Source organism: Augochlora pura, chromosome 4 (genome assembly GCF_028453695.1).
Source record: "Augochlora pura isolate Apur16 chromosome 4, APUR_v2.2.1, whole genome shotgun sequence".
Lineage (NCBI taxonomy): Eukaryota > Metazoa > Arthropoda > Insecta > Hymenoptera > Halictidae > Augochlora > Augochlora pura.
Window position 1 is genome coordinate 19,464,534 of NC_135775.1, and position 24,070 is coordinate 19,488,603.

Here is a 24,070-nt window from a genome sequence, read left to right on the forward strand (position 1 = left end):
AAAAAGACGGGCAGACATTTTAGATTTGTTGGATTATTAAAAAATATAGCGATGCTTTTGAACAAATTATTAATCTAGAAATATAGATCTGACGTGCACAGTATCGTTAAAAATTTCGAGTCGATCGTGTTAAATGTTAAAAGAGGTTCAAGAATTTGGATGAAAGATGCTCTGCGAGAAATTATAATTCGATTAGTAAATGCAAAGTATAAGCCAGCCTTGATTACTCGATATATTTAGTTTATAGAAAAGCAATGAGTTCATTGCCGTTTTACTTAAATTCGTTATGCATAAGTGAAGAAAAATGATTGTACTTAACAAATGAATTGTTTACTTATACAAAGGGCGTTTCGTGGAGTTTTATAACTGTGGGTTCTTCCTCAAAGTGCCATTTTACAGTCGCGCTAATCGCACACCGGTTATCCTACAAATATCTATCACAAATACGGTACTTAACGAGTACTTAACCAATATTACATGTAACAATAAAGAATACTTAAATATATAAACGAATCAGCATTCTATTTCTTTGCGATCCTCTAACCTCCACGCCAACGAAACTCGTTGACATCGATTCTGCATGACTCACACAAGGAACTAAATACTAACGATTATCCGAACCTCTCGACACACCCGTGCACGCATTCGGTACTAATTGATAACGGGCACCAACCGTGCCCGCGTTTAATCCTAATCCGTACTAAAACGCCAAAAACTGCATGCGATAATTACAAGACACACTGGAAACAAGTTGCTTCGCCAGGCACAGGCGTTATTAACCGACGTAGCTCCGGGAACGTGTAGCGTGTGTTGCGATAACAGCGGAGAAAGGCCATCGTAATTGGCTTGATAACTCGCTAATTGACGGAATAAAGTAACCAGGACGGAATCGTTCACGCTGCCGGTCAAAGCAACCGCTATGGCAACGAAATCGCGATGGATCGTGTTGGACTCGGCATGGCATGGGGTAGCAAAATCGGAGAACACGGCTAAACAATTAGGAGGTAGATGACGAATTGTTCGCAGAAGCAACGGAGGAAGACGGACGGATAATCGCTAGACGTCAGAGCAACAACGACGACGTTCAGTCAGTATTGCCGGATTCGTCGAGTCCGACGTCGACGAAAACCGGAAGTGGCGACGCTCCGAGCGGTTCTTCTGGTTATCCTTCAAGGAGCGGTTACCCGTCGAGCTCCGGTTACCCGTCCAGCTCTGGTTATCCTTCCAGAAGCGGTTCTTCGTCGGGATATCCGTCGAGAAGCTCCAGCTATCCCAGTTCCTCCGGATACCCATCAGAGTCTGCAAGCCCTTCGCAGAACAGTAACGATTATTCATCGAGAAGATCAGGATATCCCACTGAATCCGGCTCTCCTTCAAGGTCTGGATATCCGTCCAGAAGCTCTTATCCGTCCAGTTCGGGATATCCATCCAGTTCTGGTTATTCATCCCGCTCTGGATATCCATCGGAATCATCAAGCTCTCAGAATACCAACGACTATCCTTCAAGACGATCCTCTTATCCTTCGGAGTCCGGGTCTCCTTCATCGTCGGGATATCCATCTAGAAGCTCCTCTGGTTATCCGTCCAGTTCTGGATATCCATCACAGTCCGCAAGCAGCCAGAATAGCAACGACTATGCTTCAAGAAGATCTTCTTACCCCTCCGAGTCTGGATCTCCTTCTTCGTCGTCGGGATATCCTTCGAGAAGCTCCTCTGGTTATCCGTCCAGTTCTGGATATCCATCACAATCTGCAAGCAGTCAGAATAGCAACAACGATTACGCTTCAAGACGGTCCTCTTATCCCTCCGAGTCTGCGTCTCCTTCCAGATCCGGATATCCTTCGAGCGGCTCGTCCGGTTACCCGGCAAGCTCCGGATATCCGTCGGCATCCGGTTATCCTTCGCGCAGCGGTTCCGGTTACCCATCCAGCTCGAGTGGCTACCCTAGCAGTTCCTATCCTTCGTCTGGCTCCAGAGGCTATCCATCGAGTTCGGGTTATCCTGCCAGCGCGCCGGTGAACGAAGACAGCGTCAAACGAACCGGCGCCAGCACCGTCAACGCTGGATATCCTAGCCAATCTTCACGAGGCGGTTATCCAGCGCAATCGTCCGGATATCCTAGTCAGGCTGGATATCCTGGACAAGCTGGCCAGTACGGTGGTCAGGATCCTAGGTATCAGGCAGGTTATCCTCAAGGGTATCCCCAAGCGTATCCTCAAGGGTATCCACAAGGCAGTCCGCAGGGATATCCTCAAGGCTATCAGCAGGGATATCCTCAGGGATATCCACAGGGGTATCCTCAAGGTGGATACTATCCCTCTACTACTAGGAAACCGAATTTCACCGATCAGTTGACCAACATCGCCAAAGACATCACTAACAGAGTTATTACGAAGGCTGTACAAGACAAACTCCAGTCGATTGTGGGTTAGCTTTTCGCGTGACATTGTTAATTAGTTACTAATTAGTTACTACTAAGTTAGCTGCGGAGATGTGCTGTTAACAATTAATCTAGTAAGCTTGCGAAATGAAAGATTTGGCAAGAATCTTTCATTGAAGATTTTTAAAATTATGAAGCCTCTTTCATGAAATATTGTTGATAGATTCATAACAGTTTTGTGATCCAACAGCGTGTTTTACGAAAAATTTCTATTTTTTGTTGTTATTATCAGATGATTCGTTACAATACATTTTAGTGCAATACATAGTTATGGAAATAATAAAATATGTATTAATATAGTTATGTATTCGATATTAAACCTTATGATTAATACAATTAGAAAATAGTTAATTATGAGAGGAGCTTAATAGTTAATTGATCCTCCATCTTATTAAGAAAATGAAGTGAGTCTATCATTATTTAAGCAACTGTATGCATTCTAGATCAAGCACATATTATGGTAAAGAATCGCGAAAGATAAAAATTAACTGAAAGCATATGTTGATCCATTTTTAGAGCTTCATAAGTTGAGTGTTAATTGAAGAATAGATTTGCTACGTAGAAGCCTGAATATTAGTTTGGAGTAATTACTATTATCCACTTGTTAGAGACTAATCCGTATCAGCATATGTTACCTTGATAAGAGAAACTTTGTTTTACGATAAGTTTGTACGAAAAGTAATATCAATGAATCGATGACGCAGCGGCCGGTGCCAAATGATCGAACGAAGTTGATTGGCCGTTCACCTTTGGCGAAATGTATTTGACACAGTAATCTAATTTTATTGTCAAAACGATACATAGAATAATAAAGAACAAAATAATAATAATAAAGAAATATAATAAGAATAAAGGGAAACAAGTAATGCTAATCAAATCAATGCCATTTGCAGTTACTGTTTAAATCAAGATTTATTATTACCATATTAAGTTTAATCACAACTGTCTTCATCAAGTACACGAACAAAGCACATACTGTATAACATTTAGCGAAGCGAAATAAAAATGTAACGTAATATTAAGCATAATCGCATGAATAATTTATTGATTCGAATGTAACTTGCAGTAATTACCTGTCGGATATTATACGGTAGCACGCTAGGCATTTCACTAGTTCAAACGATTGATTAGCATCGAAACCAGCATATTCCGTTCCTTTATAATGTATCACAACACAATTGTGAACAAATGTGTACACGTACACGCAACTGAACGCATCGGTAGACCCTGGCATTACCTGCGTGTCCGATGAAGATATTCGTTGATAACGTACCCCTGTGGTCTACAGGTTAATTATCATGCGATGAGTGTCGGTGACACACCCTTTGTCCACGGGCCCGTGTGTAATTAACCAAATTATTCTAGATGCGTTTAACAGCTGATCGATCGTTGGTACGAAACTGGAAGTACTTGTAAATACGGGCTAATCTACAATTCCCACGTTCACAAAGGGAATACCAAACGAATCCGTATTATAGAATTTCCGTAAATATCATAGAAGTACAAAAGTATTTTCAAATACTGTACTTGTATTTTTGGCTTTTTTTTGTTTAGAGTACTTTGTTCAATTGAGATAGTATAAAAATTCGAGATGTTTAGGATAGGTACAATACGTTTTAGGACAACATTATTAGCTATTATAGTTCTGTATATTACGTGAAATACTTATTGGAAAGGTAATATCTTCTTAAGATGCTCATTTGACCTAGTTTATCATGCTTGAAATTGAAATGAAATAAAATGGGAATTCTATCTGAAAATCGAAATTGTACTTCTTTGGAATACAGTAAAGTGGATTACGTACAATGAACTGCGATAAAAATAAAATACAATAGAATGGATTACTATGAAATGCATTACAATAAACTGGATTACGATGATATACATCTATAGCATCGATGTAATCTATGGAGCTGGTCAACAATTTATGGAATGGTGGAGTTTGCGGAACGAAATATACAAATGTAAGTAAACTAACTTATAATAACAGCAAGTATAAACGTGCTATAATAAAGTTGCCGATTTTATAAATCACATCGATTATCTTTTCCAACAATTTTGCGAAATAAAAAAACATTGCAATATAATCCTAGTCGCCATATGGAAATCCATAAGAAAAGCTTCTTCTATTTAGTGCTCTATAATCTCGTGCTGAAAATACAGAATCAATTTCCAATTTTTCTGTATATATACACGATAATTTATTTACTCGATATCTTTTTACACGCATCTTTTTTCTTGGACGTATCTACGCGTAAAAACAGAAACTGCTCCAATCGACGATGTACCAACTGTTGATATCAACAATCGCCCTAAAACAGTTCGATTAGAACCGATTAAACCTCGGACCCATCGAAGGTCGTCGAGCACAGGCCTAATCGAAAAATCGTGTAAAATTAGCGCGACACGTATTATGCTAACAGAGGATCGTCACCGATCCGGCGATAACAGAAATTCGCGCAGCATTGTTTTACTATTCGACGGTACAGTCGCCTCGCGATATTAACGGCGGAGACGAACGAATCGATATCACCGCGTCGCGTGTTCGCCGGGGTGGTAGATGCCACTCGCACCCTCTCTCCGAGAATACTCTTCCAGCCACCCTATTTCTGGCGGCACTCGGCCGCCCGAGACTTCGTCTCGGTTTCGGCGGTCCGCACAGTCGCGCCGCATCCACCGCCGGTTGCGCACCTTCCTCAGGTCTCCGATCGCTTCGTCCGCACGCCGTGAGAACGTTGATCAGCCGAACGATCGAGCCACAATGGAAACACGTGGAGAACGATTCTCTCGTCCTGCAACACCAATCGACAACGTCCAATTCAATTAAAGCGACTACTCCACGAAGAAGATCGGTCTCACGCGCCGATTTTTCAACGAAATCGGGGCTGCTAAACCGCGGCGATCATGCGGCCGAAATCGCCGCTAACCTGTCAGAAAATCGCTTCGATGTCAATCGATCGCGCGTAAAGATCGCAAAGATCCGTTCACGGACGAGCAATTGTTCCGAACCGGACCGAGTTGTGTTCGATCGCCGCGATTTCGCCCGATCGATGCGAGAGTGTCCCGGTGGCAATCGCAGGAAGGAATCGGCGGCACGCGAAACGTGTCGCGATCGTTTCCTCGTTAACACCGGCCGGAATCGCGTCCGGGAGAGTAATTAGCAGGTACTTCGCGAGCGTGAGAGGAAAGTTTCCGGGAAGTTCGAGCATGACGTTCGAGGGTCGGAGTGACGACGGCAGTAGTGAAGGCAGTGCGAGAGGATCCTAACGGTTTTCATTTTTTTTTCTTCTCATCCGAGGATACTAGATCCTCCGATCGTGGTGCAGCTGGTCTAGTGTGAACGGCGCTCTCATTAAGCGAGAGCCCGTAGAACGGCGTCGCGCGAGGGGATCTCTGTGGAATCGAAGTCTCCTTTGGATCGGCCGCCCCCGTGCGCCGGATAATTAATCGGCGAACAAGATCGCCGAACGACGCGCGTAGCAATTAATTAGCCTGGACGCTCCCGGCGGAGAGGTCGGCCGGCGTTGAAAGGGCGGCGTTGCCCCTTCGGTACGGAAAAGAAAAGGAATCATGCGCTCGGATGTCTCCGGCCGGTTATGGTCGCGTCGCTGGCCGGGAAAGTGCGCCGGCGATATTTGTCGGGATCAGGACCGTGGGGCCGACGATCTGATGCGGCTGAGCCGCCAATCATGAATCGATCTACCTGCATCGGTTCGGCCTTATCAGCTTTAATCCGTTAAAAGGAAGGTCGGCGGGCCGTCGAAGTCCTCGCGCCTCGCTCTTGGATACCAGCACGCGAGGGATATAAGGTAATTACGCGACGATCCCTTTAACAGAAGGTAAAAGTATCATGAATGAAAGTATTATGAAACGCCGCGTAACTCGTTTCTTAAACGGAATAATACGATCGAAAATAGATAGAGCGTGTAACAATGAATCGAAAAGTTCTAGCCACGAGCATTGATCTTTCTAAATTCACTCGCGCGAGTGCTGTTGTGTAACACAGTAATATCGAACGTATGCGCATACGTATGTTTGCTGAGTAAACTGTCTGCTTTATAGCATTAATATAGAAATAAAGTAATCAGCTGTGAAAGATAATGTTTATTCGAGCACGCGTGTTTCTAAGCAGGAGCATACTGTTCTTTATTGTGTAATTCTAGTTTCTCATTATTCCGATTTATGGGGACGCGGTAGATAAACATTGTTTCGTAATAGGTTCATGCTCGCATTAGTTCACTCGTATTATTTTTGGATTATTTTTAGATTCTATATAAATATTTCAAAATTCATTTCGTTGTCTACGAACTTTCATCCATCAGTAATAGTGAAAATATTCAACAATAATACTTTTCAGTTGTAATAAAATTAATTATAACTACATATTCCTTGACAAGCGTTCTACAATTCCATGTTTTCTTTTGTTCAACCCTTTGCACTCGAGTGGCGACGCTGAGGCGCCATTAAAATTGTTATACCACATTCTAAAATTATTTTTATACATATCACCAAAGCTCAAATTTAAAAAGTTGTTGAAAATGCTAAATGTTGTATGAATTATGAGACTCGCTTTCACATGCATAAAATGCACTTTGTTATACAGTACGATAATGCTATGAGTCAGAAAAATTATTTTATATTTGATGTCGAAATGGCTTCGAGTGCAAAGGATTAAATGTCGTTTATGAACATCATGTATTGTTATACTCTATCTAACCGGTCACGTGTCGCACGGTGGCCAAGCTTGCGATCGCCGTGGATGAAAAGGTGGCCCGGGTCGGACGGCACCTCGGTCTATAGTCTTCTTTTGTATCGAGTCGATCCGCGCATGGTTTAGGGTCGTCAGAGGTGGCTAATCGCGTGAAAATTATGGGAGGGGCGATGTTTACGATTTTGCGCGACACGCGTTCCTTTCGCGGGAGGTTTTAAACGCGTGTGAATTTCACTGAGTGAAACGGTTCGAATAGTGTTGTGCTGGGGATGAGTAAGTAGGACTATTTGTTACAGCGTTGTGTAATTTTTAGACTACCGGCATGGTGCCATATGGAGTCGCTAATAGTAAATCGTATTTTGGAGATTAGGTTTTCTTTCATCTGACTCGATTTGTGAGAAAATGTATTTATGGTGTAGTCTACGTCTGATAACATACTAGCTTTTTAAATATTTTGTTATTCAACTCGCGTTAGATGAACTTCGCATACAACATGTATGCATTATGCATACGCATGATTTTTATGAATCGTGTTGCAGTATTTTATTTTCATTTCTTTATTGTATGGTCTATAAGCAGTACTGTTTGTAGATTCTGGATTTTTATGGAAAACAGAGACTTTTAAAGAGAAGTTTAAGAAACAGAAATTAAGCGAAGATAAACTATGGCTATTAATAATTTTGAGGAGTAGAAACGAATAATATTATCGATTCTTCTTACGTCTTCTCAATATTATGCGTCGAAGAATAGTATAACAATGTTATGAAATTATCCTCACGTCTTCACAATTTATACTTCAGAAAATTCTACAACACCACTATTAAATACTCACATATTCAGAATTTTATATTTTACTGTCATATTTAATTTTCCGAAAAAATAATCACGAAGCTTTCAATTTTTCCATTCTCTACAATCCAAACCAATAACGTCTGAACTAATAATAAGTAAAAAAAAATGTTTTATCAGATTAATTGAATAAATCGTCGGACGATTAAACAAAACAGTCACCGATGTTCGGCAACGGGAGTTCCGCTTTAAATATTTATATTTTCGCCGATATCGAATACGTACAAGCAACGTCGCGGTAACACACAAAGAGAGAGAGAGAGAGCGCGCAATAAAGCCGGCGACACTTTTTCGGCAGCTGCGTTTCCGCTGTCAAAGGGAGCGCGGCTAAAAAATGAAATAGATGCAATCGGTTTAAAAGTCCAGCGTACAGGGAAATTGAGAGAAACCCGTGGTCGCGGTGGCACGCGTTTCACAGTCGGACATCGGCCGCGTGACGTGTATCGGGGAAAAAGTTGGACGACGATCGAGGTATCGGTTATTGAAATCCCATCGTTCCTCCGCGGCCGTTTAATTATTTGGTGATTTGGTCGTCGTTACCAGCGATCCCCCGGCGCACCGTCGAAACCCTTTCCAGCCCTCGATATTTGATAACACACGGATCGGTGGATCGTTTCCCGTCGATTTCGGTGCCACCGCATGAAAGAGCACTTCGTTTCCGATGAACAGGAATCTGTTGAAGCCTTTCATCCCGCTTTCGATACTGCCGAACATCGAACAAAACGAACCTTCGGGGAGAAGGAAGTTCGAGGCGTCTCGGAATCGCGATGATCGATGGAACATTCGCGAAAACTGCTGAAAAACTTGCGAAATTCCTTTGGGTTCGGGAGTCGAAGAAATCGACTTCCCTTCGGTTCTCGCTCTCCAACTTTTCGTACGCGTCGAGCAGCGATGCTCGATTTTCTTCGAGAATTCGACTGGAATCGAAGAGAAAATTGTTTCGCGAGCGGAAGACTTTTCAGCTTTAATTTATTTATTTTACGTCGTGTCTGCTTAACAGCGATTAACCACTTGCGGGATTACGATCGGAGGGTCACGTGTGGACGTAATACAGTCGCGACGGAAAGTATGTTGACGGCTTTTCAGGTAGAATAATTAGTTCGAACGACCTGGATTTTTTTGACATGTTAAGTGAACTAGTTCTCGCGATAATGAGAATACAATATTTCTTTATAATTTTATTATATATTATATTTCTTTATAATATATATAATATTGGCTGAAATAATATAGTCTTCTGTTTGAGCGTTTATACATTATTTTCAAAATGCAAGGTGCAAACATAAAGATGTACAAATCTGTAGTTTTTTAATAGTATTTAGTCGAAAGTGTCGAAAAATGATATTAATTCTTAGATAAATAACCTATTTATTTCACTGTAGTTTATCAGGTTCATATTACAAAATATAAATCTTAAATATCAGTTATATATTTCTAAAATCAATTACGTATTTCAATTAATATCTTATTCAATATAAAAACTGAAAATAGATAGAAATATCGTTAATAAATAATGATATTTCTCAGTTGAATTATTTCAATCTAAAGTCTTCATTTCGTCACCTGTCACAGATTTCTGCTCCATTTTGAAAAAGAAATCGACCACCATGCGTAGCGTTATTTTTCTCGCTGACGCTTCCTTGAACATCAAGGCTCGCCTTATGATTTATTATAGTTTTTATTAGGTGGCCGGCGACTCTGAATAATACCGCGTTTAAGACCCTGTTCGCCGGTTTTCTTTTATGTTAGGTGTTGCATACAAAGCGGCCCGACCGCGACCGTAAATTTTCCAACGCTTCCGAGAATCTCGGCTCGGCGTTCTCATCGCCTTGGATTTCCAAGAGGGGGGGGGGGGGGGGAAATAATTCGCCGCGATCCTGTTCCGTAATATCGGTTTCGTATTATTTATATTTGCTTAACCGAGAACGAACGCTAAATGGAGCACTCTTTCAGCGGAGTCGCAGAAGTGAGTCGCACGTGCTCTCAACGTGACCTGAATTTCGATAAGCTTCGCCGCGCGACCAGTCAAACGGGTGCCCGAAACGGGTCAGTTTCTGCGTTTTCTCCCTTTCGATTCTAATTTTGATCGAGCCCGCTTCCCGGAAACGCGAGACGCCGTTGTTAAACAAATGCTCTTCCAGCCGGATTAGCCGGGAGAAATTCGGGCGGCGACTTCCTCCTTTTGTTCGGCACGTGGAGAAAAAGTAATATTGATCGTTCGGGCGGCTGAAATGGAACCGTGTCGTTAACTACTTCTTAATGAGAAATTGGCGCATTAAATATAGCACGGAAGTCGTAGATTGCTGGGAATGTTATCGATAGTACGAAACAATATCATCGTAAATTGTAAAATGTATAAAACAGCTGTTTTCGAAACACGTGCTGTTGGACTAAGTGGGTAAAGAGGCATAATATAGGACCTAACATTTCTTAATATCATTATTTTCGATTAAAAACATTTTTATTAGATATATTTACAATATATATATTTCTGTAGAATCGATTCAAAAATACAATAAAATATAGGTTTGTAATATAGGAGGAGAATATGAATTTTCCAGGAAGGCTTGTCAAAGTAAATCTTGAACTTTGTTGACTGTAATATACAATAGTATTTGATAAGATATAGTTAATATAAAATAGTATTTGATAATTAGATTTAATTGTTACATTATAAAAATTTACAGTACAATATAAGAAGCACAGGAAAATTGTTCAACTAGGCAGACGGTGAATTAAATATATCGAAGGCGGTGTATTAAATATATCAACGGCGATGTATTGAATATATCAAGGGCGGTGTATTAACAATGGCAATGCCATACGTGGCAATGCACTCTGGTTCTCAGAATTCGGCGCGGCATTCCAATTTAGCATAAGAAAGGGTGTCCGCCCTCTTATGCAGTCGTTCTTCAGCTGAAAGCTTTCTATTCTTATTGCAGCGATATATCAAATATTTCTCTTGCCAAGAGATTTTTCATGTCAGCAACATTTTCACATTGGAAATTCTCACGTTGCAATCAAAAATTGCAATTTTTTATTATTTTTATGTTTTTGCAGTTTAATTTAAAAGAATTTTCCTAATTATAAATCATTTTAATAAGCATTTAATATTTTAATTATTTATCTAGTATTTAACAAGTAAACTTTGCATAAACGTCTAATTTTCTAATAAAAAAGCAAAATTATATAAACATTTCATTATGAAATTATTGACGTAGTATTTAACGGGTAAATTGCACAATTATTTCATTCTATAATTCTTGATCTAGTGTTTGATAAGAAAAATTGCACCAGCATTTATATTTTCTATTTCTTGATGTATTATTCAATAAATAAAATTCTATAAATCAAATTAATGTCAATGAAATTAGAAAGAACAGCTCGAAGCCCAGATGTCTCAATAATGTCAAATGTAAATGCAAACATGGAATAGTTATCCACTTCAATTTATTCGCTGCTTCCATTTCGTTCGGCAATCTGCTAGTTAAAACACACAACTACACCGTCAATTCAATTTCTATTAAGGTTTATCTTAATTATACGCGTGGCGCACAAATAGAGCGCGGTACGTGTTCTTCTAAACGAAACAGAGCAGACGACTTCGCATGCTGGTTCGTGCATTTAAATCTCGAATGTCATGCACGGCAATATTTCTAGCCAACGTTAAGCATGCCCGCGCGATTATTATTTCCCTCTAATTAAGACATTGCGATCATAACGGGGCGGGTTTAAATTTGCATAAGTTTAAATTAGTCGCGTACAGGGCTCGGTTTCTCGTTCGTATATCGGCCGCACGAATTCTTGCGCGATTCGCGGATATCATTTTAATTAAACGAAGTAATGCAATTTCCCGGAGAAAAATCGGAAAATTAATTTCCAGTATATTATGCTCAATTGATGAAACGTTCGCTGCCAATAAAAAATTCCCTGCCAATGAAAAGCATCGGACAGTTTTAATTTGAACGCCGCGATATCATACGAGTGCGTAGAAAACGTAGAAAATACTTTGGTATGCGGAACGTAATCACGCTGGATCCCAGACTTTTGCGCATACGTTTGCTAAATGCGGATTGTATCGTCGGGGGTATGCGAGTCAAATGTAACAAGAATCTCAACTTATTCCGAACGCGCCGATGAATTTTTCCGTTTAATACTCGACTAAACCGTCGAACGAATTTGTATAGAAAATACTTCGACATATGCGGAACGTCATTGCTGGACTGCAGATCCTCTGTGCATTTATTACGTCCGGAATACCGTAAGGTATGCGTGCAAGATGTATCGAGAATTTCAATTTCAATTTTCAATGAAACCATTTACACTGAAATACGAATCAATCGCCTCAGTAAATCCCCTTGTACAGTATAAACGCATCTGAAGCGCATTCGCAGTCAAGGTTTCAGTATTTTCTACTTATTCTCAGTGGCTATACTAATTTTTTATTTATGCTGTCGTAACCATCAAGTAGAGATTACTTTTCAATTTTTATTACATACGTAACATTTACAATATTAAGCTGATGTATACGTAACATGATAATTATAATATATACAACAAAACATTAAGTGGTAAAAATATGAATGGGGAAATCTCGCAATTGATGCAGACAATTTTTGTTTTCCATAAAAATCCAAATCTTCTTCATTCAATGCAGAAATATAAATTAAATTAAACAATTTTAGAGGCAGTTTTAAGAACTTTTGCTTGTTGAATTTTCAGTTGCCTCAGCAAGCGAACGATTCGTTTCCTGTTTCGCTCGGAGTTCGTCGAAATCCTGACCCGGTGGAGGATGCGGAAACAATCGGAGATTGCCTGAACAAGGAAACGTCGTCGCTGACAATGTCGCGCTCAACCGAAACGCGGTTCGCAGGCGAACAAAATGTCCCGGCGCGATGACACGGCCGCGTTACTACACAAATCTGCCATAACTGTCGCGATAACTGGCGCGAGGGATCGAATACTAATCGAATTAAATGCGGCAGCAGTCCGTGGTCGAATCGACCGAGGAAACGAGACCGAGATCCAATGAAACGCGTCCGCGGAACTGATCGACACCGCTTTGGCAGCTCCGCGGCAGACTCGGGCCGGTTCATTTGGCTGTGATACACGATGCTTCAAGAGATGGGGATCGCGCTGGAGAACGCGATGATCAACGCGACGAGCACCGCCGCTCCGTTGTACGACGACTCCGACGATTACGGTTTCGATCGGCAACAAGTGCAGAGGATCGTCGAGGTCGTTGTGCCATTGTTCTTCGGCATGATCGGCATACTTGGATTCGTTGGGAATTGTCTGGTTGTGACCGTCGTCGCGGCGAATCCCGGCATGAGATCGACGACGAACATTCTGATCATCAATCTCGCCGTCGCTGATCTGCTATTCGTCATATTCTGTATACCGTTCACCGCGACCGACTTCGTGCTGCCGTTCTGGCCGTTCGGCAACATCTGGTGCAAGATCGTCCAATACCTCATCATCGTCACCGCGTTCGCCAGCGTCTACACTTTGGTCCTCATGAGCCTGGACAGGTGAGTCGATAGAATCGTATTTTTATACCTTCGCGATCACCACGGTTTAAAACGAAATATAATCAACGTCAACTTTAAAGCATCGCTATTTTCTATCCGGAGCGCGTTTTGTCTAAATGTAAGTTTATTACGTTTAAATGAAAAATGCACTAGAAATACAGTAGATACATTCACGTGACATACAAGTCACTGTGCAACTTTCTCACGTACCTTAAGTCGTTTTAATATCATTGGTTTATTTCATATTTAAAGTGCTATAACTTCGCGAGAAAAAATCGTTTTGACTTAATTCAACCCTTAAATTAAAGGGCAAAGTCCTGCCTTTAAAATGTTATAGAAGGCGAAATTTATTCAATTATTTTGAAAGTGTCCTAATACTTTTTCAAACGAGGTGTAAGTCGATTTTCATTTCAGAAAAATTTTCATTATACTCTTTAGGTGCTCTCTTTTCAAGCATTCTCTTCAAATTTTGCTTTCATTTTCCGCAGACGTTTACACAAATTTCCCAAGTCAGAGATTGATGGTCACGTGTATGAACAAGTCACTTGCGTTGAAAGACGTCTGTTAACTTCGCCGATCTTTATGAATATTTCCGAACAAAACTAATAAACATGTCAAGTCGATACTGCATCTTCCCATTCGGTAATGTTCGGCGAACATGCGAACGTCCACTCTTGGAAAATTAATGATTCTGTCCAAAGTTATGACAGTTCTGGCAGCATGCCTCGGGAACATTTTTCCGAAACTTTCCGCGTGCCGGCGGGAGAATGATTTTTGATCCGCGTGGGCGTTTCATCTGGAATTGATCAAAAACGTCGAAAGCGAAAAATACGTCAGGATTTGCAAGAAACCTGATTTTTGCAATTTTTATAAATTAAACGAGAATTGACTTGGTTTCAATTTAAACTCGAAACTTCAGTTCTCTGATGCAATTTTTTCAAATTTATTATCAAATATAGAGACTTTGAAGGAACGTCTAATTTTAGTTTCAAAAAAATTGATTGAAAAGGAATTATTATTTTTATTGTTTTATATGAAGAAAGTATTCTCTTAAATAGCTGTATAATTTATTATGAAATTCAAGAAGAAATTTATAAACTATGAAGACTTAACAAATTTTTTAATTGTAAAATCTTAACAGAATCTCTATAGTTTTCTTTACTAATTTTACATCTTTTAAAATTACATTATTTATACATTTATTTTTCAATTTTTATTCAAGATTCTTCGATCGACCGCACTATGTGTTTGTTCGTATTTTAATTAAGTTGAAAGGTCACGTAACGGCTGTTTACGCGATAGAACAAAGAAATTTAGTCACGGCTCCACTTTTATTTTTCCCGCGGTTGTAAAAGTTACGAATGCATAAAATTTGCAGTCCATGCACCGGGAGGCGAGGCCGTCGCTTCACGACGCTTTGATCGCTGCCAATGCGATAGAACATACTCGGAGAAAGCCGCTGTATAATAAAACCCGATCCTATACGTGGCACGTGAAGATGTAACCCATTCTGGACCCGTAAATATCAGCAGTATTTCCGGTTGCATTTCCCCCCGCAGTAGAATCACGTGCTCTGCCTGTAAATGCCATACGTACGGAAAGAATCTCGACTCTTCCCCCCCGGCCACGTGACACCTTCATTTTCTATTATGTATCAGAATTTCCGCCTCTGTAAAATTGCGTTTCCCACCGGTGGATTTTATTTCCTCCATCGATATGGTCACCTGTTTTATTGTTTGTCTGTCTAAAATTATTTAAATTTTCAAGTGAAATGATGTACTTTACATTTTTATAGTATATGTTATTTATATTATATATTGTTTCAAGTGAAACAGTATTTTCGACAGTACAATCATTTGTATTACTTTGCAACAGTTTTTAATGGCTTTTAATATTTTTTAATTGCTTCTCATATTTTTTTATGCTCCTTAAACTGTTTTCAATCGTCTCAGTTTCTTATACACGCTTTTTTATAATTATATACCTTCCATATAATTCAAATAATAATTTGTTTTCTAATTCTTTAAATTATTTCCATTACCTTAAAATACCATAAATAAATAAAAAAGCATATTTTGAATGCATTAAATCGTAAAACTAATATTTCGATTACTTTCTTAATAATTTGTATTTGATTCTAATCAGTTCAACTTCTTTCCGATTATTTTTATTCATTTATAACTACCTTTATTCGTTTATAATTATTTTTATACGTTTACAATTATTTTCATTTGCCTAAAAGCATCTTTTCCAAATTAAAACACCCTAAATGAATAAATTCGTCAAATGCCTGACTGTGTACGGCGTTTTCCAGTTGAACTGCCCTCGACACGTAATTCGAAACTAACTTTGGTCCAGTTCGTCTCGTCGCTTTCCCTTTTTTGCTTCGTTATACATGCAAATCGACGCTCTCGCGTCGAGAAGAGATTGAAATTAGAAGAATCGCGTTTCCTACGGCGACAGTATCCACTAAATTGAAGGCGAAATGAAAATGTATGAAATTCCCCGAAGATTCGTTTCAAAGCCCCCCGACCCTCGATTGGTGTCGTTAAGTTGAAGACGAAACGAAAGTGCACGAAACTCAACGGACTCTCTGGCTGAATCTCCCGAATCTTTATGGCTGTCGTTAAATCAAAGATAAAACGACGATTTTGCGAGATTCTACGGAATCGAAGCATCGAATTTTTTAAGAATTTTTTTACTTCGCTCGGAACAAGTTTCTCGTTTATCGTGTTTGTATTTACCGTTGCCGTCGACGTTGTATTTTTTCCCGATTCGCAATGATGCAATTCAATTTAGTATCGCGAATTCTATAACGAGAGTGCTGCCTGTTTTTCGCAAACATCGCGCGCAAATATGTCGAAAATATTCGCCTGATTTAATTAAAATCCGTGTTACGATCGACGGTGGATTGTTCTCTAAAAGTCGATTACAATTGTGCAGTAATTTAATGTGCATCTATCTCTGGTCTTTTCTATATCGAGTATACGTGAGCACGCGCTCCAGCGGAACATTTAATCGCGAATCCATCGAATTAACCGGATCGCAAATCATTCGCATCAGCGTTATCCCCGATACAGCTTTCTTACCATGAGCTTGCAATTAACAACTGGGTTAATCGTGATTCCCCCGGTAACCTGCATAATTCAATCCGCTGGCTTTTATCCAAGTCGATTACCATGAATCATTGTCCATTCATTTCGCCGGGCAGAGGATACGTAAAACATTTCCGAAGTAAACAGGTCCGTTACAGCTAATCCGCGAATTATTTGCCGCAACGGCTAAAAATAGCAACGTCCGCCAATCAGCCGCCATTAATGTCACCGGAATTTTCACGCGTTTTAGCCCGTGTATCATTCATTTTATTCGTAGCCGACAAACCGGTTCCCCGCGGCTTCGTTTCTTTCGGATCGCAGCTTCGGCGGACAGCGCGCGCGGTTCACACAAATATTAGTTTATCTTCCCACCGTATTAATATTTGGCCACAAATGTTTCACTTTGTCGTTCGTATCGTATTAATAATTCGCAAATATTTCATCTCGTCTTTACATCGTGTTGATATTTAGTCGCAAATATTTTATTTCGCCTTCGTGTCGCATTAATATACGATCGCAAACATTTCATTTTGCCTTTATGTTTGTTGCACGAGCACCACATTTTATTGCCTGTGTAAACCTGAAAACAATTATGCCGTGATATTTTACTTAATTTTGTTGTTCAGAAAATTATGAGCACTTTGCTTCTTATTCTATTCAATTGGATTAATTAGTCGCATTAACGAGCATATTAATACAGTTGTATACAAGATATGATTGTAACACCCATTGATTTAATTTTTTTAATCTTTTGCAGTGATTTCTTTTTCAATAAAGCTCCCACTAAAAGCAGAGTTGTACATTACTCGAAATATTTATATTTTTAAAAATTTTTCTGAAAGAATTATCCTAATGAATTATTTTTAGTTCCTTAGAATTAATATTATTCATTATTTTTTATAAATTGTTCTGGTCATTTTTTCGAATAATACTTTATTATATATATAGAAGAAGTAAATCGATAAACTATGAAAGACACTTTATATTCTATCATTTTTATTCAGATCGATTATTTTTCGCATGACCTCCTGTATGAATAAAATCGAATAAATTTGTATCTACATAAATCTTTATTCGATTCGATCTATTCGATGCTGTCGAATTATACAAGATAATTTTGTCCAACGCCCATTGAGGTTAGGAACGTCGGAGCAATTAGTATCGATAATAATAAATATATATTCATTGTTACAGGTACTTAGCAGTGGTACATCCAGTCACTTCGAGGTCATGGCGGACTGAAAATCACGCGATCCTTGCTATATGCATCGCGTGGGCGATGATCTTCGCGATCTCAACACCTGCCCTCGTTATTCACGGCGAGGTAAGTCATTTACACGTGTTCAAAATAGTTCGTTCTACCAAGAAATATGCCAAGACAAGCAGATTCCTTTTGGATGGCATAATATAGTTATCCCGTCATCGAAATCCCTGTTTTTCTCCGTGACACTGCCCTCCGCGTTCAATCATTACCTGATAATCATTACCTGTGGATCTTTATGCGAAATAAAAATTTATTATGTCAATTATAGCTTCTTCTTTTAATAACATAAAAATCACGAACTTTAATATTAACGTGATTTTTATTTAATTAACATTGGAACCGAGGTTCTATTTTTATACAAACTTGCAAGATACCAATATAAATACAAACAATTTTATTTAGAAAATTTATGGAAATATAGTGTAACAAAGTGACAGGACATTAAATTAAAAATTATGTATAATAATAAATCAGTGACTGAGATTCGATAAGCAATAAATTAATAACTGAGATTCGGCAAGCAATAAATCAATGGATGATATTCGATGAGCAATAAATCAGCGAATGATATTCGTTAAGCATTAAATCAACGAGAATTTTCATTTTGTCGCGCCATATTTCCATAGAGAAATATATTATTTTTAAATAAAATGTTTAGACTGTCTACATTAAATTCTATTTCGTTACAGTATTTTTAGGATGGTATTTTGCAGGTTGTTTTATTAATAAAAATCATGTCAACTTTAAAGCGTGCCATCTTTTCGTCTCTGAGTATAGTGCAACAGAGATCTTCAATTCTTTGAATATACTGAAAGACTTGCGTCGCGCCAAGTCACTTTTGTAACGAGTGCATAAAATCCGCAGTCTAATGATTATTTGCAAAACTAGGTTATCTCGAACGCAGATCTACCACATTGTGAAAGTAGCTGCTAATACGAGCTTCGTTAATCTCACAACAAGCACTGTTGTATTTAACGCGACTTTAAATAATTTTTACACGGCTTATTTATCTTCTAAAAAATCTAAGTTAAATAACCTTCGATGCCGCGTGCATCGAGAAAACGTGAATTCATTATCGAACATTAAATCCTTCGCGCACGATGGCCGTTCAATGTCACATTTTACGAGGCTAATTAGTACGAAATGAATTCGCTTTGAAATATTACCGTTCGCGGTTACGAATTCGACAAAAGTTACATAAATTTTCCGGGTAATTGTATTAGCGGACGTTAAAGCATGCTTAATCCGGAATTACGCGTAACCAACCGCGTCGCGGTGCCATAATTCGAAGAAAGGTTAATTGCGCCCCTTCGTTGGCCGGGCCACTCGTATATCCAATTCCTGATTCCGGTATTAATTGGCCGATGCCTCTCCTGACTTAACCGACTTAACGCGTCCGCTCAATTAGAGAGATTAATTCGGCTGCCTGTAAGTAGACTCCGCGAAGAAACTTGGTAACGTTCCTTTAAATATCCTTTAAATATGTTGAAGCGTTCATTATTTTACTCGAAACGATTTATCAATCTGCGAACGCTGCGTCGGTAAATTAAGGAGAATAATTAACTAATTGAGGGAATGCTGCACCGTTCAAGCACTTTCTCTTTTAGGTTAAATATCGAAATGGTCATGTCGTCAGCACTGTACATGTTGCTTAGCCACAAAATGTTAATATCAGAGTTGGACATATTTTATTTAAATAACGAATAGCGAGTAAAATTTTATCGTAAGCATATATAATATATTACATATATTATAATATAATGGTCCAATAAAATTTTATTCGCAGTGTTTATTCGATATATTATTCCATTAAAATTTTATTTTTAAGAATTTATTTCATATATTATTGCAATAAAGTTTAATTCGAAGAATTGATTCTCTATATTATTCTAATAAAATTGTGTACAATGAATTTATTAACGTTATTATTCGAATAAAATTCTATTGGAACAGTTCATTCGAAACGTCGTTCGAAAAATATTTTATTCGTATAATGCCCAACCCTGGTTAACACTACGCCCGAGCGAGCAGCATCGCACAAAACTGCAGCGCATAAACCAGAAATTCTGAATTCGTAAAAAAAAAAGTCTGCAGTAACAAGTTCTTTTGAAATACTATTTCCTAGTTCGTTCTGCTCGTTAGCGTGTGAACGAGGCTGCTGTCACAATCGCGGCTGTTGTTATCGAGAGCCTTCGGAAAGAGTGGCGGGGAAATGGGCGGGACAGGTAAAGCGTCGAATGAATTCGATTCCATGAAATTTCGATGGCCACTAATTCGGGCAGGCAACGCGCTAATCACGACCGGTGTTTCTCTCTCTCTCTCTCTTTTTCCTTCCGCGATCGAGCACCGTAATTGGGGTCCACGCTCGCCGGCCCAGGATCACTCGGAAGGCTTTTCGATTCGGTTTGTTCTCGGTATGTCGCGTGAAACGCGAAAAATCCTGTCCGGCGCGCGCGTTGCAGCTCTTTTGATTGACTCCTTCAATCCGGTTACTCGTTATGATGGATCGCGTTCACACAAGGCCGGATTTCGCTACCGTAAAATCGTTAAAAGCTCAATAGACCGAAAAGTGCGCCATTCGAGGGCGCTCGGCTTGTTCTTTGAACTACCCGGCAGCCTCGGTCAAAAAAATATTCCGAAAGATAGAGAAAGAGAGGGCTGGTGGAAAAATGGATGCGTGCTCGGTGCATTGAGTTAATGAGCATTAGGAACAACATTCGTAACTCTTGAAGTATTTACATGGTTTTTAATGGAGAAATGTCAATACCGTTTTATAGAGAATATGAAAGGATATTAATTGATGAAGAGTACCTGAATTATTGGTTAAATGAATAATTTCTCAGAGATTTGTATCATTGCAACTTTATTAAAAATTTCGCTCAGTCACTTATTAAAAAGTGCGCTCAACTCTGTTTCCAATTTTATCTCTGCTGTAGAACACGTTCTTAAAGTATACTTAATTCTTAAACTACACTCAATTCTTAAATTATACTTAATTCTTAAACTATATTTAATTCTTAAACAATATTTAATTCTTAAACAATATTTAATTCTTAAACTATACTTAATTCATAAACTATACTTAATCCTTAAATTATACGTAATTCTTAAACTATACTTAATCCTTCAATTATACTTAATTATTCAATTATACTCTTACCAACCAAAAAGCCGATCCACCGATTTTTAGCCGCATAACAACGCACCGTGTGCGAGTTCGCTGTCCGGTTGATAGAGGGACCGCGTGGTTCGTTTATTTCGCTTTCGTTCTAATTAATACTTTCGAAATGACCGGGAAGAAAGCGACCGGCAAGTTGATATAAACCCAGTTTAAATTGGAGTCGATGGGCAGAAGATCCGTAGATAGTATCTATCCCGTAATTCCCCAATGACCGTTCCAGCCGTAATTACCTTCGAATGGGAGGAACAAAGTCAGCCAAGAAACTAAAATCGTTCGGGCTACCCGGAGCCCTGTAAATGCGAAACTAATACTTACTAATGGCACTTCCCGCGGCCAGGAAATGAAATTCAAACGTTTTCATAACTCGATGAATTAGCTTTTCTCCCGGCAAGGTTAATTGTACGAAAACTCAATTTCGAAAAATTTTGAGTGTAAAAATTCGTCGTGCAGTGTTTTTGAAGATTGCGGAAGCTGATAGGGAGCTTAAATTTATTTGAAGAAAATTGGCTGGTGAGATTACGTCATTGTATTAATTTATTTATAGGAAATTTATTGTTTAAATAAATTCGTTATAGTAATTGTAATATCAGAGCTTGTACCTCGAGCAAATTAAAATCAAACTTCATAATTTTGTGTGCTGTCTATTTACATTATTTATTAATAAATTTAAGGAATGCCGCCATTTCTTGAGTCAAAACTATTCAATTTTAAACATTGAATTAATAAAGCAATTATTATGTTACTATTTCGAATGAAAATATTATAGTATATTTAGTATTCCAAAAATATCTTCTAGCAATTTGAAACAAGCTTCCCTTGTCGTTGCAAAAATACAATTAATCTTACAAACTTATCATAAATTTCCTACAAGTAACAATTCCAACAACAATCGCTTGAATATCATTTTTTTCACTTGCTTTCTCTTTAGACAATCGCAAATAAATAACTATAAGTAATTAATTCTTCGATGAAGCATTTATGAACTCGAATTGATAAAAATGATGTAAATTTTTTTGGTGGATTCCTGTCGCTGCTACAACGCGCGCGAGTTGGTTTCCGATCCATGATCAGTACAATGACAATTAATACCTATTGTGCGGGCATAATCCAGACACGTTCGGGATACGTGGTTGACAGTAACGTGACAAATGCGAGCGTACCAATGGCTCGGCTGTTGCGCGTTTTCTGCGGATATCATTCGATTCTCACTGAATGCAAAGCACATTGTTTTGCTTTATACGGTTCTGTGACGCTCCGTTGACAAGAATAGCACGAAGAATGTGTATATACTGCTCGATCGTGATCAGTCGGTGATTATAGCCCGATCGTGTTACGTATTACGCAAGTTCAACTCGTGGTATTCGATAGCTCGATGATAGTTGACACTGACACCTTCCCTTTTATTCAATATGTAGGAAGATATTTAATAACAAGATCGTTTAAAATTAGAGAAACTATAGACTGGAGTAATTAATAGAAAAATATCGAAACTATGAATATGATTATTTTACAGCTTTTAGGCTTTTTTACTTTTCGACTTTCAGAACAACTCTTTGATTTTTTTACACTTTGACTTTTAGAACAACTCTGACGTTCCTTTAAATAGACGAAAACCATTAGTCGATCTTCGTTGTTTAACTGTTGCCATCGCAAGCATAGCTAACAGTCTATATTGTCTTAAAAGCTACATTATCCTTAGAATCTAACGCTTGCCTTTTGCATTTACAATACTATAAATATAGAAAATTATATCGAGATTATAAAAGAGTTTTATCTGTAGTAATGACCATAACGCACGCGATCAAGCAATTAAGTAATAATAATAATAAATAATAATAATAGTGACATAACTTTGTAGCAAATTCTATATTAATTCTATACAATATCTATATTAGGAGTTAATACTCTTAGTTGCTATATTAGTGAAAATTATATTCTTTTTACTTTCATCTTTTTAGTTTTTTGTATCTGTCATAATATTTAAAGAAAATAGACAAACTATGATTTTATAAATATTAACTCGTATGAGAATATTTTTCATAGAGTTTTGGTCAAAAAACGTATCTCCGTTTGCATGAACGTATAATAATAACGTTCCCCGGAGAATCATTGTAACAACGGTTGGTAACGAGGAGCTGAATAACGTATTCCGTACAATGCGTACAATGTGTTAAGTATCGTGCAACGATTTCGAAATTATTTGTTGTTGTAATATGCAAATTATTATACGCCCGTGCATTCCTATGCAGCACAGATTGCCGAATGACGAGGTACATAGTTTCGCATTTCGCAAACTATTATATCCGTATCGTATGCATAAACGAAATAGACAGCTACAGTTTCATGAAATTCAGCCCTGATATTACGAGCGCGGCGTCGAACAGTTTCGAGTCTCATTTTATTGCAACGGAAGACTAAATTACACATGTTCAAAAAATTTTCTACTAGAAAAGAGAATATACACGTTATTTATTAAATAAATATAAATCGTAGTCATCCCCTAAATAAAGCGTTTTCATTGATTTATTTTAGAAGCAGTTATACTGAAGTATTTATATTAAATTTTATGCTTGAGAACTGCAATTGTTTCTGCGATCATTGTCGAATATTGAAATTACAGACGATGTTGCAAAAATTCTCTACTGGCAAAAAGAATATACACGTTATTTATTAAATGTATATAAATCGTAGCCATCCCCTAAATAAAGCGTTTTCATTGATTTACTTCAGAATCGTTTACACAGAAGTACGATATTAAATTCAATGCTTCATTTCTCTACTAATTAAATGAATATACTGTCTCTTATTAATCTGTTTACCTAGCTTTGACAAATCATGACTAATTGACAACATTTTCTGTCACAAAGAAACGTCAAAAACAACTACCACATTAAGAATAATGTAACATTGTCGAGTCATGATGAAATGGCAATATTGTCATAAATAAACGTCAAAAACAACTAACATATTAAGAATAGCACATCATAAATATTTTTGTA

General features: G+C 38.3%; 2 protein-coding genes across 6 annotated transcripts in view; both read left to right on the forward strand.

The window, feature by feature from the left end:
* Positions 1-4,200, forward strand: part of LOC144469471 (uncharacterized) — a 30,632-nt gene extending 26,432 nt beyond the window's left edge. For 3 of the 4 annotated variants that reach the window (XM_078179805.1, XM_078179806.1, XM_078179807.1), the window contains exon 5: positions 1,009-4,200. In XM_078179805.1, the coding sequence (XP_078035931.1) occupies positions 1,009-2,432 (1,424 nt within the window). In that variant the 3' untranslated portion in view covers positions 2,433-4,200. The remainder of the gene's footprint in view (positions 1-1,008) is intronic. The other variant, XM_078179808.1, reaches the window with a different exon arrangement.
* Positions 4,201-5,056: 856 nt separating this feature from the next.
* The window catches only part of Asta-r1 (allatostatin A receptor 1), a 74,041-nt gene continuing 55,027 nt past the window's right edge, over positions 5,057-24,070 (forward strand). The window contains exons 1-3 of one of the 2 annotated variants that reach the window (XM_078179107.1): positions 5,057-6,249; positions 12,723-13,531; positions 17,821-17,950. In XM_078179107.1, the coding sequence (XP_078035233.1) occupies positions 13,113-13,531; positions 17,821-17,950 (549 nt within the window). In that variant the 5' untranslated portion in view covers positions 5,057-6,249; positions 12,723-13,112. Of the gene's footprint in view, positions 6,250-7,373; positions 7,425-12,722; positions 13,532-17,820; positions 17,951-24,070 lie in introns of those variants that run through there. The other variant, XM_078179109.1, reaches the window with a different exon arrangement.